This window comes from Orycteropus afer, unplaced genomic scaffold (assembly GCF_000298275.1).
Source record: "Orycteropus afer afer isolate SDZICR_OR568_19922 unplaced genomic scaffold, OryAfe1.0 scaffold00282, whole genome shotgun sequence".
Lineage (NCBI taxonomy): Eukaryota > Metazoa > Chordata > Mammalia > Tubulidentata > Orycteropodidae > Orycteropus > Orycteropus afer.
In genome coordinates this window covers 1,611,333-1,626,183 of record NW_006921869.1, presented here as the reverse complement: position 1 = coordinate 1,626,183, position 14,851 = coordinate 1,611,333, and the positions used below count along the sequence as shown (strand labels likewise).

The 14,851-nt window shown below is 49.3% G+C and overlaps 1 protein-coding gene across 1 annotated transcript in view; it reads left to right on the top strand.

Annotated features, from left to right (window-relative positions):
- The window catches only part of SLC6A6 (solute carrier family 6 member 6), a 101,181-nt gene that overhangs the window by 73,988 nt on the left and 12,342 nt on the right, over positions 1-14,851 (top strand). Inside the window, 4 exon segments of the mRNA XM_007950600.1 lie at positions 5,448-5,582; positions 7,359-7,462; positions 7,623-7,747; positions 11,589-11,701. Of these exon segments, the coding sequence (XP_007948791.1) occupies positions 5,448-5,582; positions 7,359-7,462; positions 7,623-7,747; positions 11,589-11,701 (477 nt within the window).

Here is a 14,851-nt window from a genome sequence, read left to right as displayed (position 1 = left end):
TACTGTTCTAAGAATAGGGTCAAGGGCGTGCAGAGACCAACAAAATGGACAGAATTCTCTGTCATCAAGCAACTGACAAAAAGCAGGAAGAATCGTTAACAAGCTCATATATTCAATATACTGAGCAAACACTCATGTAGCACTTCCTATGTGCCAGGCACTATACTAAGAGCTTTCTACTCATTAACTCATTGAATCCTCAGAACAACTTGAAGGTGTAGGTACTATTAAACCCACCGCCCTCAAGTTGATTCTGATGCATAGCAACCTTGTAGGACAGAGTAGAACTAGTTCACGGGCTATAAATCTTTACGGAGGCAGACTGCCACATCTTTCTCCCCCTGGAGTGGCTGCTAGGTTCTAACTGCTGAACTTTTGGTTAGCAGCCAAGTGCTTTAACCATTGTGCCACCATGGCTCCAGGTACTACTACCTCCCTCCCTTTTCTAGATGAGGAAACTGAGACCCAGGGAGTTGAAGTCATCTGCCTGAGGTCACAGAGCTGGCAGATGGCTGAGGTGGCGTTTGAATTCAGGAGTCAGATAGTGACAAGCTATTGGAATAAATTAGAGTGGTGAAGGAGAACAGGGAGATTGTAGGTGCATTTCAAATAAGGTGACCAGGGAGGAGGTGACTTTGGGGCAAAGATCAGAAGGAAGTGAGGGAGTTAGCCATGCAGCTATCTGGAGGGAAACATTTCAGATAGAAGGGACAGGCAGTGCAAAGGCCCTGAGTTGTGACTGATCCAGACCCTTAGGGAGCCCCCAGTGTGATGGAGGAAGCTAATGTGTCCTGGGAACAGTTGGTGATAATTGAGAGAAAATGAAGTGAATGGGAGAATAGGAGCCAAAACTGATAGCATGGGATGCCTGCCTGCAACTGAGATCCGACACATATATGACTTGCCAGTGGTACCTCTACCACCCCTACTGATGCCCTCCTCTTTGGGGCAGGTGTGGTTACCAGAAAAATAACAAGACTTCACCAGCTCAGAGAAGCCAAGACAAATACAGTGAGGGCTCTGTGGATTTCCTTGAGCTCTGTGCCTAAGATACCGCCTACCCACCTGCCCACCACTGGCTGTGGCTTCCAGCTCTGGTGGCAGCCCAGGCCATGGCCAGCAAGAGGGCCCCACCCTGGCTGTGGCCCCACTATCAGGCTACCTCCATATCACAGGAGGTGGATGGCAGAAGGGTCCAGCCAGCGAGGCATGAGACCCAAGTTCAAATTACTTTGCTTCTCTGTCTAAACCCACTGCCACTGAGTCGATTCTGACTCATAGTGACCCCCATTGGGTTTCCGAGGCAGTAAATCTTTACGGTGGTAGATTGTCCAGTCTTGCTTCCACGGAGTGGCTGGTGGGTTTGAACCACCAACCTTCTGGTTAGCAGTCAGATGCCTTAGGCACTGTGCTACCAGAGCTCCTTGCTTCTCTGTCTGGTGGTCTGAAACTTGGCTCCAGAATATGCTATAGCTCAATTAATTCAACCAATAGTGATAATACTAGCAGCATGTGTGTGCTGGGAGCTATTCTGTAGCTCATTTAATCTTCACACCATTCTAAGGACAGTACAATTGTTATTCCTGTTTTATAGATGGAAGAACTGAAGGCTAGAGAGGCTCATAAGTTAAAGCCCAAAGTCACACAGCTTGTTGGTGGCTAAGCTGGCATTTGAACTCAGGCATCTAGCTCCCATGCTCTCCCACTGTCCGACAGTCACTTGGCCTCAGCTCGCTCCTACCTCATGCTGGCCTGAGGATACAGGAGGGCATGAGGCAGGCATAGACCTGTTCCCAAAGGGCACATGGTCCAGGCATGGAACAGAAATCCAGACTCTTACCCTGGAAGTCCAACCTTGTGGACCAAAGGGGAGCAAAGCCACAGAAGTGAGCAAACCACTTCCTGTGGCTGGGATCCTGTTCAGACTGTTCTATGTTCCCTCGTTAGAAGCAAAGAGGAATTCAGAGCCAGACTGACCTGGCTTTGGATTTCAACTCTGTCCTCTATCCCCACCTCACAAGCTGCATGAATGGGCAATTCCCTTTCCCTTTCAGAGCCTCAGTTTCCCTTTGTGTAAAATGAGTTCATGATATCTTCCCCCAGGTGACCCCCACCTCAGGGCCTTTATCCTGTGGTATGAGTGGCCCCTACCTGCCTCTCAGGCCACTGTCCTGATGGAATGGGGAGAAGTTGTCCTTGCAAGTTTCCAAGGCAGTTGGCCATAGGGCTTTGGGTTGAGGGCTCGGAGAAGCCTTGGAAGTTCACCAGCAAGAATGGAAAAATACCATATCCCATGGCAAGGCCTGTTGGGTCACCTGTCAGAGGCCCCCTGGCAGCAGCTGGCACCGTGTCTCCTGCAGAGATCCCAGGGGAGTCACAGAAAAGTTGAGAGAATGGCTCTCAGGGGTTTGTCCCCAGAGCAGCAAATTCTGCAAAACAAGGGTAGCTTTCCAAAGAGGTGGCTGAGGTGGTATGACCTTAGGAGTTATTAGGTGGGGCTGCCAGTTCTGGATTCAGGGGAGGGACACCACATACACTTAACATACACACATACACACTGTCATACTCCAATACACACGTACAGTATGTGAGCTCTGCTGCCAGGTGGCCTGAACTCAAGGTCCACCTCAGCTACCTGCCAACCCTAGGCCTCAGTTTCCTCATCTAGGAACTAAAAGTAGTGGTAGCACCTACCTCTTTACCTCTTCAAGGTGTTGTGAGGATTAAATGAGTTAATATGTGCTATGTTTTAGCACACTTACTGTTGCCGCATAACCGTTTCTTCAATATACATGAAAACAAGAAGCCGCCCACGCTCCCTGCTCCTGTCCTGTGTCCCTGGCATGGATCTGCTGGCTACAGCCTGGACTGCCCAACCAATGGGGGCCCAGCTGACTTTGAAGTGGTGGCCCTCTGGGGATTGGTGTGGGGACACTTTCAGCCACTATTGTTCACTAGCAGCCAGACATGGTGCAGCTGGCAGGGCCCCAGGACTGGACACTGGTTGGGGGTGCCTGTCTGCAGGAAGGGAGGGATAGGCTTTTGGGTTGGGCTGGTATTATTTCTTTCACCCCTTCTGGAGTTTCCTGACCTATCCCCACCCTCCATAACCACCTTCTCATCCTGTGGAAATTGGGAGGGTTCCCTGCCTCAAGAAGAAAATAAGAATGGCTAGGGAAACTGAGGTCAGGAAGAAGACTGGTGTCCAGGAGGGAGTGGCAGAGGCAGGGTTGGGAGTCACCCTCTTAGCTATATAGTACTATCACAATAGTAGTAATGATTCAGGTTTCTGGGGTGGTCACTGTGGGCCAGGTAGCAGGCAGGGTGAGCCCTCTCATGATCCTTATTGCACAGACTAGGAGCCAAGTTGCACAGCTAGTGGGTGGCTGGCCCTCTCAACCACTCCTCCCCCAGAGAGACAGAGCCAGAGACAGCTCATTGAACCAAATTCCCTACATCACAACAACAATATGCTTGGGGAGGTGGCCATAACTTGCTCAAGGTCTCACAGCCAGCCAGCTATTGGGCTCACATAAGACCCAAGGCTCTTGAACCCCAGCACCCTTCGGTTGTTGGGATGTTTAAATAAACTGCCAGATACGAAAGGCTTTGACTGAAAGAGTTCACTGTTGGTGCTCTGTTGTCATCGGGAGGCAGTGCTGAGAGGCCAACTCTGTGCCACATCTGCACTGTGTGACCCTCTTATGGGCCTCCATGTCTTCACCTACAAAATGGAGTCAGTGACAAAATGGGGTCAGTGATAAGGATCAACAGTAGGATAAAATGAGCATGTGAATTGGGCCAGGCACATAGTAAATGCTCAATACATGCTAGGTATATTGTTAGGCTGAGGGCAGTGGGCCAGGTAGGCCCTGAGAGTATCCTTCCTGCCCTTAGGAACTCCCTTTTTGGTTGCTTGTACTGAAGGGGATTGTGGCCTGAAAAATCTGCTCTGTGGGAGGCTCCTGTGAGGCAGGTGAGACTCTAGGCTCTCTCAGCATCTGTTGGCATGTGCTAGGTCCTGGGCCCCCAAAATACTGTGAAGGGACAGGTGGAGGCTGGCAGCCTATCCTGGCATGGTCCCAATGCAACGAGGACCTTCTTCCTGCTCTTTAGTTCTCAGTTTCCTCACCTGTGAAATGGGCTTGTTGAACATACAGCAGTTCTCTCCTCTGGTCCCCAGGTTCCCATGGCCCTCAGGTAGCCAGAGGCTCTAAGAGCCAGTCTCTGAAAGGCTACCACAGAATTTCTGTATTTCTCCCCACTGGCGAGTACCTTGCATCTGTGCTCAGAGCAAGGTGTTTAACCTTCCAAGGACCCTAGGTTCAAGTTGTGCCCTGTAGATGACCTAAGCAAGGTCTTGAGGCCAATTGAGCCTTGGGGCCTCCACTGAGTCGTCCTGCCAGCTCACTGCCATTGGGACCTTGGTGAGGACGAAGTGCGTTTGTGCCTGTCCAGTTGGCCAGGCCCCTTTGAGCTTCTCCCAGGCATAGATACTGTGTGGATACATCTTGTGTTGAATAAAAAGATCCTGAATGTATCCATATGAATTGAAGCCACAGCCCAACACTTTTAGGACAGGTGAGGGGGAGTGAGGAGGGCAGGTTCTTGGGGGTAAAAAAGCCCCAACCAGGTCATTTCTGTTTGGGAGAGGTCATCTCTTTTCTCTACCTAGACCCTGACCTACCTCCAGATATGCACTGTGACCCAGGGAAGGCTCCTGGATCCTGGCTGAGGGCCTTTGAGAGGCCTTATTTGCTTCTTAGAAGTTCCTGTGTACTTCCCACAGGATCATGATACCAGTAACACACGCCATTTCCCCAGCTCCTACTAAGTACCAGGTGCTATTTCAAGGGCATTTTAACATCATACCATTGGGTCCTCACCTCACCATTTGATGGCTTCTGCTACTCTTATCCCCATTTTACACATGAGGAAACTGAGTCTCAGAGACGTTGCAGCATGCTCAAGGTTACACAGCAAGTGTTGTTGTTGTTATGTGCCAAGTGCGGGGCATTTTTTTCTGCTGGGCCTGTGATGGGTGCCGATTTGAACCCACACTTGTTGTAACCATGAGTCATACATACAGTTGTGATGTTAGCTAATAGGTACTAAAAGTGCCATGTGCCAGCACTGAGCTAAGCCTTTTTGCATACACAGCTGGGTGTCTTAACCATGTGTACCACCAAGGACTCTAGGACGAAATAGGTGCTAATAAATATTTATAAGGTTTTTTCATTTACTCTCAGTAAATCTACAAGGTAGGTGCTTGCATTATACCCAAGTTACAGGTGAGGAAATGGATGCCCACCCAGGTGGAGTGGAGGCTTGGACACAGGGAGCCTGGCTCTAGAACCATGCTCTTGACCGGCACACTCCTTCTCTCAGATTAAGCAGCGGCTGGTGATGCCCACAGCCAGCCTGAATCCTTCCCTGTCCCCTTGCAGGTTGTCTACATCACAGCCACGTTCCCATTCATCATGCTCCTGGTGCTGCTTGTCCGTGGACTCACACTACCTGGGGCTGGTGCAGGCATCAAATTCTATCTGTACCCCGACATCTCCCGCCTCGAGGACCCCCAGGTACTGTGGGGCAGGCGCCATGCCCATCCTCTCTTCTACCCAGGGCCAGACCAGTGAAGGATGGGGTGGGCACTGAGGACAGCTAGAGACATGCTCTTGTATTCTTGGATGCACAAACCTAGCCCCAGGCCTTCACCCTGGTATTTTTCCATTGAGCTTGTGGTGGGCCCTGTTGTTCCTTTTGTCCTCTGCCCCTTCCAGGCCTGTTTGTATCTTTTAATCTTGAGAATTCCTGAGGCTGATCAATTATAGTGTCTGCCTCAGGCCCTGTGCCAGGTAAGGGAAAGGACTCTTGTGAAGAGCTTGTCTCCCTTTGGTCTGGTCCTCTGCCCACAGTGACTCGAGAAAGCTGAGCCAAGAAAGTGGGAGAGCCGAGCCAGGGAGAGATGCTGGCTTCCTCGGCTCAGAGTGGAATACGTGGCCAGCGACCTCTTGGAAGGTTGAGGGGCAGATACTTAAAGTACCTCTGCAGGTATCTGCCACACGACCTCAGGGAATTGGAGAAAACTGTGGGAGATTGGAATGGCCCATTTGAGGACCTTTTGTCCCCAGGCTCTTGGGCTCTCCCAGGGTTGCCTTCTAGGGGCTGTGCCTATTCAGGGCTCTTTCTCACTGTACTCCCTGTGTAGGTGTTAGGTAGGTGGGTATGTGGCCAGCATCAAAGGGCAACTGGGAAGGCAGCTTTGTGGCAATCAGGAGTTATTAGGTGAAGGTTCTGGAGAGCAGCTTTGTCTGCATAATTCATTAGGGAATTATTTCCTATTCCATGTTGGGGATCCCCAGATAATAACAATAATAATAGCAGCCTCAACTCCTGGGCTTACTATGGCACTGGGCTACATCCTCTCTGAACCTGCAGAATAGCTCTGTGGGCTAGAGCAGTGATGCGCATTTTACATATGTGAAAACAGAGGCTGCAGAGTGATATTTTCTTTCTTTTTCTTTTTTTTTAATTTGATTGTGATTTGGGTGAAAATTTACAGAGCAAATTCATTTTCCATCCAGCAGTTCATGTACATTTTGCTTCATGACATTGACTGCAATTCCCTACAATGTAACAGCTCTCCTCCCCTTTCCTCTCCATAGTTACCTCTTCCCTGTGTCCTTCCCTCCCATGCACTTCCACCCCCTAAGCTGTCTCCCTGTGCAAACACTGCCCTTCCGTTCTCCCATCATTGATCATTGATTGACTGACTGATCACTCCAAGGGGTGTATCTACCTGATGTAAATGTTCATCCCATATGCCTATTTATTGTTTGGCTGGAAGCCATAGGAGTGAGTTCAGTTCCAGACCTGAAGGGTAACTAGGGGTCTCAGGGTCTTACTAGGCTCTATCAGACTAGCAAACCTGGTCATTTTTTATGATTTTGAGTTTTGTTCCATGTTGTTCCCCCACTCTATCCAGGATCTGGGAGTGATGTTTTCTTACCCAGGATCATTCCAGGGTTGGAATCCAGATCCACCTGCTTTAAAACCCCAGCTTCAACCCTGATGCTAAGTGACTGGGGGGTTTCTTCGACTTCTGGGGTTCCTTACATCTCAGAATTGCCTAGAAAGGCCTCTTGGATTCTAATACAAAAGGTCCATTTGCCATGGAGAAGCTGCCAGCTCTTTTTCCTTTGGCTGTGGGGCAGGAGTACAGAGAGTGGCTTATTTGGAGATCCAGTCCTCAGGCCGATCGTTGCCAGATGACCAAGAACCGACACTGACTGCTCCATGAAGCTTGCTCTAATGGCCCTTCTCTCTCTCTTCCCACCCTGCCTTTACCCAACTAGGTGTGGATTGATGCCGGGACCCAGATATTCTTCTCCTATGCGATCTGCCTGGGGGCCATGACCTCTTTGGGGAGCTACAACAAGTACAAGTACAACTCGTACAGGCAAGTGTCGTCCCGGCGGGCCTGGTGCACCTTAGAGTTGATGATGATGATGATGATGATGATGATGATGATGATGATGTTTAAAGAAAAAGAAAGAAGTAGGGAGCGTGGCTTCCATGTGTTGTGAATTAACTTGCTCCCTGACATATGTGTAACTTAGGGACTGTATGCTGCTGGGATGCCTGAACAGTGGTACCAGTTTTGTGTCTGGCTTCGCAATTTTTTCCATCCTGGGCTTCATGGCACAAGAGCAAGGGGTGGACATTGCTGATGTGGCTGAGTCAGGTATGGTGGTATTGGTGGCAGTGGTGGTGGGCACTGCCACCTAGTGTGTGAGCCAAGTACTGTAGGCATGAAGCCAGACCCCAGGGGGATTTGGGGGGGACAAGCCTGGTTTTCAAAATGGACCCCCCCCAAGACTCCCCCAGATATCAAAGTGTACAACAGCAAAACTTTAAATATTTTCATTGTGATTTAGTCTAAAAGGTGACAGGAACATGGGGGTGGTTAAAGTTGGGAATTACTTAGCTACTTGCTTGTAGTCTTTCCCCTGCCCCCCATTTTCCCAGCAAAGTCCTAGTTTCAGCTATGAACCTCTTTCTTAACTCAGGCCCAAGTCAGCCACCAACCAACAGGTCATTGCCACCTTCTCAGCCTTGGTTTCTGTATTTTGTACTTTGCCCCCAGTGTGCTCCCTCTAAGCGGACACATTCATTCATTCATTCCATCGACATTTATTGAGTGTCTACTCTGTGTCAGGTACTGCTGTGGGCACTGAGGCCCTGTGGGGATGGGACAGATGAGGGAGAAAGAGTGAAGGGGGGATGACACCCTCCAGTTGGAATAAATTAGAGTGGTGAAGCATAGTTTTGGAGAAGCAGATGACAAATCCCATTTTGAAGTAGGTTGTGAGGACCCTGTCACCCCTCAGAGGTGGACCCTGTTAACGAGCATGCCCAGGACACCTGGATCATGGGAGTGGAGAATCAGAGTTTCAGAAACATGGAGTCTGTGGAATATGGGACATTAGTAACCTAGGGTCCAACAGCTCCAGCAAGATGGACCTGGAACTTAAGAATTATTGGGTCTTCCGTTGCTAGAATCCCAGAGCCTACAAACCACAGCATCGTAGGTATCCAGACTCTAAAACTTGCCCATGGATGCTTACATGTTTGGAATCTTAAGGTTTAACACTGCAGGGGCTTAGATGTGCGATTGAGAACATTAGACTCCCAAGATCCATAAAGTTCACCTTTCTGGCTTCTCTGCCCTTTCCTGTTTTGCCCAGTTCACTTGGATGGTGGTTGTTGGTAGGCTGGTAGGTTTTGTTATTCCCTTTCCTCTTACCTCCTGATTTCCTACACCTCTCTGGGGCCCTGGGCCAATACTTCTCTCAGAGGCCAGGGGCTGCCATGGTCCAAGGAAAGGCCCAGCTGGAGTCCCCACAGCTTGTCCTTGTCCTCATCATTCTGTGTGTGAAACCAGAGATGGGGTCAGGTCCAGCTCCCAGGGACAGACATTTTAGAGTCAGAAGGCTTCTTGACTACATGCATTCAGATGTCCATTTCCCAGGTGAGAAAACCAATGGCCTGGGAGCAGGCTAGTTAGGATCAGGGCTCAGGGTTCTGGCAGCACCCTCTCCTCTGTTCCTCTCACCACATGACGCACAGGCTCTTCAGACATGAGGGTGCCCATACCTGCCTTCCCACCCCACCCAGGACATATACAAGGTCAAGCCCTTCTTGTGTGAGAATCTGCCAGCTCCTCTGACTGCTCACGGCTTAGCCCTACATTCCTCCTCACTTGGCAAAGACACTGAGCTGTGCAGCACAACCCCATACATCCCCAAAGAGAACCTTCAGATAGACTTTCCCTTTACAGAGAACCTCCAGGAAGACTGGAGTGAAGCACACAGTAATCCTAGAAGTTTCTACATGGCAGCTGAGTGATGAGGGGGAATCTAGGATAGTTAATACCACCTTGAAGCTGGCTTTCTTCCAGTCGAGGGTTTGCAAACCATTCCTGATTGATGGCATCGCCACGTGCACGGAGGGAACTTGGTGGTGTGGAGATATATATAGATATATAAAATACGTCTTTCTCTGTGAACAACTGGGTATTTTTATATATGTATATATCGTCAACCTGAGTTGTTTTCTTCCTCCTGTCCACTTCAAAGAAGACCATACCATTTATTCCCCATGGTGATAGCCCAACAGCTGACAAATCAAGGGTAATTATTTCTCTAATAAGCTATTAACAAGCACCATATTGAGTGAAGTGCATTTGAACAAGATAATTATTTAGTCGAATAGAGTGCGCACGAGACTCAGCGTGATGTGGCCTCCCTTAAGGGAGAGGTATCCAGAGGCGCTCGGAGTGGCTGCATTCTTTCACTTGGACTTCTCTCTATATAGTTCACAATGTGCTTTTAGAGAAAGGAGCTCAGACCCGCTCCCACAGGCTGGCTTGAGAAGGGCAAAACTGAAATACAGAACTGAGTGAATTGAGAACTTCCAACATCCCAGTGGGTGGGGCTGCGGGGGGCCCCATTTTACATCTGTCTCACAGGACTTGGTCGCCCTGCAGTGATGCCCACCAGTCAGTGTGCTGGGGGGCTGAAGGGTCCTGACCTGGGTGGGAATGCTACACTTTTGATTCCCACTTGGCTTTTGGTTTCCAAAGTTGACTTCAATGGCCTGGAGGGCCGTGTTTTTCCTGACCAAGCTCTCTTCCCTCACACTTGTCCTCTCAGGCAGCTTTGGGGGCTGGTAAGAGCACCCCTATCTACTTCTGTTTATGGGTTTTTATAGCATCGTGGGACCAACCACTCTGTGGCCACCTCAAGAAGGTTCCATTTTGATCAGGTTTTCCCCAGGGCAAGTGAACTCTGGACTGTAAAAGGACTTGCTTTTCGTCATGTTTGTGACTGTTAACACTGTACAATGTAGTTTCTGGTTCCAATTTATTTCAGAGTTTTGGGTTTTTTATTGTTTTTTTCATAAACCATTGATTTGGTTTCTGATACTTGCTTTATGAAATCTTCCATATTTCCTGCTCTCCAACCCTTTTTGTTTCACATTTCTTGTTGTGTTTTTTTAGTTGTGAGTTTTTACTTTATATTTTTCAGCCCAGGCTCTTTCAGCCAACTCAACTTCTCCTCCTAAATGTTTCTTGGACCCACAAGGCTCTGACTATTGAATTTTTGCCCCTGAGGTCTTCTCTTAGACTGATCGGATGGCTGGGAGACAGGAGTTTTTGTTTTTTTCTTTTTTTATGTTTCTGGAATGTTCCCAGTCAGGAAGCCAGTGCTGAGCTGATGGTGTTTCTCTCTCCCCAGCCTGGCTGGCCTCAAAGTTCTGTCAGAGTCTCCTCTCAAAAGCAAAGTGGCTTCAACCTCTAAGCATCTGAACATGAAAGGCTCCTTGAGAGTCCTTTCTGGAACCAACTCCTCATTTAGAGATGGGGAACCAGAGACTCTGAGAGGGGGTATGGTGGTATAATGAGGAAATGGCGGACTAAGGACCAGGATCCAGGCCTTGGGATGACCAGGCCCAGGATCTCCACTACCCATACTTCCCTTTGTGTTGGGACCTGGTCAGGCCCAACCTGGATTGTTCAGGAGGATGTCATGGACCCTACAGGGCATGGCTCAGTGTTCTTTTTTGTTGCTAGTCATGTAATGGTTTAGCCATTAACTCAACTCAGAGATCTCTCTCACAAACAAGGGCTTGAGTGGTCAGATAACCAGACCTTTCACCCTTGCTTCCTTCCAGCAGAAGCTGACTTGCTTGGTTTGGTTTGGGGACCTCCCTTTTCCAAGCCAGCAGACTGAGTCCCAGGCTCAGTCCCACATCCTGCCCTCTATAACCAGTGTTCTCAGGAGGCTGGTTTGTGAGGAAGCTGCTTGTGCTGTGTAGGAGACAGATGCTAAAACGGGGCCCTACCCAGCCCCTGTGCGTCCCCGGCTCCATCCCCAGGCAGGAGCTCAGACCCGGCCCCTGCCTGCACTTTGGGTTGGGAGCCCCACCTCAGGACCAAGTGTCTGTGCATGAGCCCCAGTGTCGGGGGCTCGGTGGCTGACATCTTCTTCCCTGTTCCCCACCCCATTTTCTCTCTCCTCTAGGTCCTGGCTTGGCCTTCATTGCCTATCCCAAAGCTGTGACGATGATGCCACTGCCCACGTTTTGGTCCATTCTTTTTTTTATTATGCTTCTCTTGCTTGGACTGGATAGCCAGGTAGGTGCAAGTCTGAGAATCAGCCCCCAGGGTGGGACTTCCTGCAGGGAAGCTGGTTCTGGAAAAGCCTTCCTGTTGGGGCTGGGAGGTAGTCACACCCCTTCCCACCCCAGATCAGACTTCCAGTGGCCAGCGAGGGTTCCTCCAGGAGTCCAGGGACAGAAAAGACCATAGGGCAGCAGGAGAGGGCATCTTCCATAAAGCTCTAATCTTTTACCAAACCTGGGAGAAGACGGATGACTGGAGGTAGGGTTAAAATGAAGCTGTTGATGGGAAATAGAAGGACATGATGGAAGCAGTCATGATGAATTACAGTGGAGCGTCCATCCAGGCAAGGATCAGGGCACAGGACAGAGGGATAATTGAGGGAAAAGGTATCAGAGGACACTTCCAGGCCATCATCATTAAATGCAGTCAAACATGATAAATGCAAGAGAAATCTAAATCAGAATCAGAATATTGTGCTTACGGAACAAATCAAGGGAGTCCCTGGGTAGTACAAATGGTTAAGCTGTCAGCTGCTAACCAAAAGGTTGGAGGTTTGAGTCCACCTAGAATCCCCTCAAAAGAAAGGCCTGGTGATCTAATTCTGAAAAAAACAGCCACTGGAAACCCTATGGAGTGCAGTTCTGCTCTGACTCATACAGGTTGTCATTAGTTGCAGTTGACTCAACAGCAGCTGGTATTTTACCAGTTTGGGAGCGAATGAGGAAAGAAGCATTGTCCTTCCAGCAAAACAGTGCATCTTCCAGGGTTTTATCAATGGCTAAATGTTAGGTGCTTCACTCAAACCTGCCTGCTCTCTGGCCATTCTGGTTTGCCCTCCCCAGACAGGGCTTCTTCTACACTGGCTTGTTCCCTGTACTTCTGCCAGCCAACCCATGCTGCTGTGTGACTTAGGGCACATTTCCTAACCTGAGCTTCATCTCCTCACTGGGTAAATGGTATGATTGTGCCCACCTCACAGGGTATTATGAGAGCCCCGTGGCCTACCTTGCATGAAGCACAAGGCACAGTGGCTGGTACAGAGCAGTCAGCTGTGTTTGGGGGACAATTAACATGAACTGCCAGGTGCCCTTTCCCTGGAAGGTTGTTCATTTCATTGGGGCCTTCTTGAGACAAAATTTTTAGGCACAAGAATGATTCCAGGGCATTATGGTATGCAGGGCAGGCTGGCAAGCCCTTCAAGTGGTGCCACTTAGGGGCCATCAGCTGAGGTTAGCCAACATGAAAGCTATAGGACCTTCTGTGTGCTCTGGGAGTATGACTGTCTTGTGGCAAGTTGCTGGTCAGTGGAGACCCTGTAAGAGGTCCCAGTCTGAGGCTAGTTCAAAAGAGAGCTTCACTGTCCTCCCCACAGGAAACCGCCTGCAAAGCCAGTGCCCAAGGCAGGTCCCTGGGGAGCCAGGGGAGCCAGGCCCAGGGAGGAGGAAACTCTTACAAGGTCAGGCTGAGGAGAGGGATTCCAGAAGAGGAGGCGGTCAGTGAGCAAGGTCAAGAACCTAGCAAAGGATTTGGCGAAAGGGGACCAGGATTAGTGGAGAAGACAGAATGAAAACAATTTGGATGCTGAAAACAAAATATTTCTGCAGTTGTTGACTGGCTTGAGCTGTGTAAACAAGCAAGAGGACGCCATTAATCATTTCTAATTAATGAGTTTGGCCTTCCCAGGCCCCAAGCAAATGGCTCTCATATATAAATTCTTCAAGAGTTCTAAGTGAAAGAAAAAAAACAAAAACAGAGAAGTTAATAAGTGACATTTCCTTGGGCCTAGAATGTACGGCTCAGGCTTTTGAAACTGCTCCCCAGGCAGAAGTCGTTATTCCTTAGATTTTCTCCTAGGGCGATGTGTGGGGCTTGTGTGAAGTTGCCCAACTCAGGTCAGCCAGTGCACTGGGAGAACCCTGTTTAGTTCTCAAAGCCAGCCTACTTCACAGGGCATGGAACACAAGACTAGGAGAGGCTTAGTGACTACGGGAGTCCCTGGTGGTGCACTGTTAACACTGCTAACCAGAAGGTTGGAGGCTTGAGTCCACCTAGAGGTACCTCAGATGAAAGTCCTGGTGATCTACTTCCCAAAAATCAGCCATTCAAACCCTATGGATCTCAGTTCTACCCTCACACACATGGAGTCACCATCAGTCACAGTTGATCCCACGGCCACTGGTTTCTGTTCCATAGCAGAGAGACACTAAGGACTCACACGTGCAGTTAAGGCATGGAACCAGAATGTGACCCTGTCTATCTGTTTCCATAACCTATCCTCTTACCTACTAGTCTGTCAGCCTTCCCTTTGACTGCCCCCAAATTACTTCCTCTCGAGCTCTGGAGATGACAGCCAACCTCAGGCAGAGGCCTCTTGTGTGCGTTACTGCGTTCTAGTGAGTGTGAGCCTTGCTTGTGAGAGGAACCACTCTCCCAAGATTCCTAGCTTAGGTGAGCAACATTTGGAGAATTGCATTGTGGTTTAGGACCACTCTGCTGCTGTGTTTCTTGGCGTAGGGAAGTCACTGCTGTGGAGGCAGGTGCCTGTTTCTGTTTGGGCTGCCCAAGCAGACACATGTTGTGAACAAACAGCGAGGAAAAGAAAGCTGGAGCCCATCATCAAGAAGCTCACCTCTCTCAGTCCCTCTTGACATAGGGTGAGAGTAGCCACCCTTCCTTGGAATTGAACCCCACCCCTACTCCATGCATGGGGAGGGCAGTGGTTGCTCAGTGGAAGAACTCTAACCTTCCATGTGGGAGACTCAGGTTCGATGCCCAGCCAGTGCATCTCATGAGCAACCACCACCCGGCTGCCAGTGGAGACTTGTGTATTGTAGTGATGGTGCAATGGAGCTTCCAGATTAAGACAGACTAGGAAGAAAGACCTGGTGATGAACTTCTAAAAATCAGTCAGTGAAAACCCTATGGATCACAATGGTCCAATCTTCATTCAATCATGAGAATGGCATTAGAAGGGCAATGTTTTATTCCATTGTTCTTGGGATTGCCATGAATTAGGGGCCAATTTGACTACAACCAACAACAATAGCAACTTGCATAGTACTGTAATTGCCAATTTATTCTTAGAATAACAAATCTTTCTCAACCTCCCTACTGAGCAAGCAAGGCTTCCCATTTTATAGAGGAGGAAACAGGTTCAGAGAA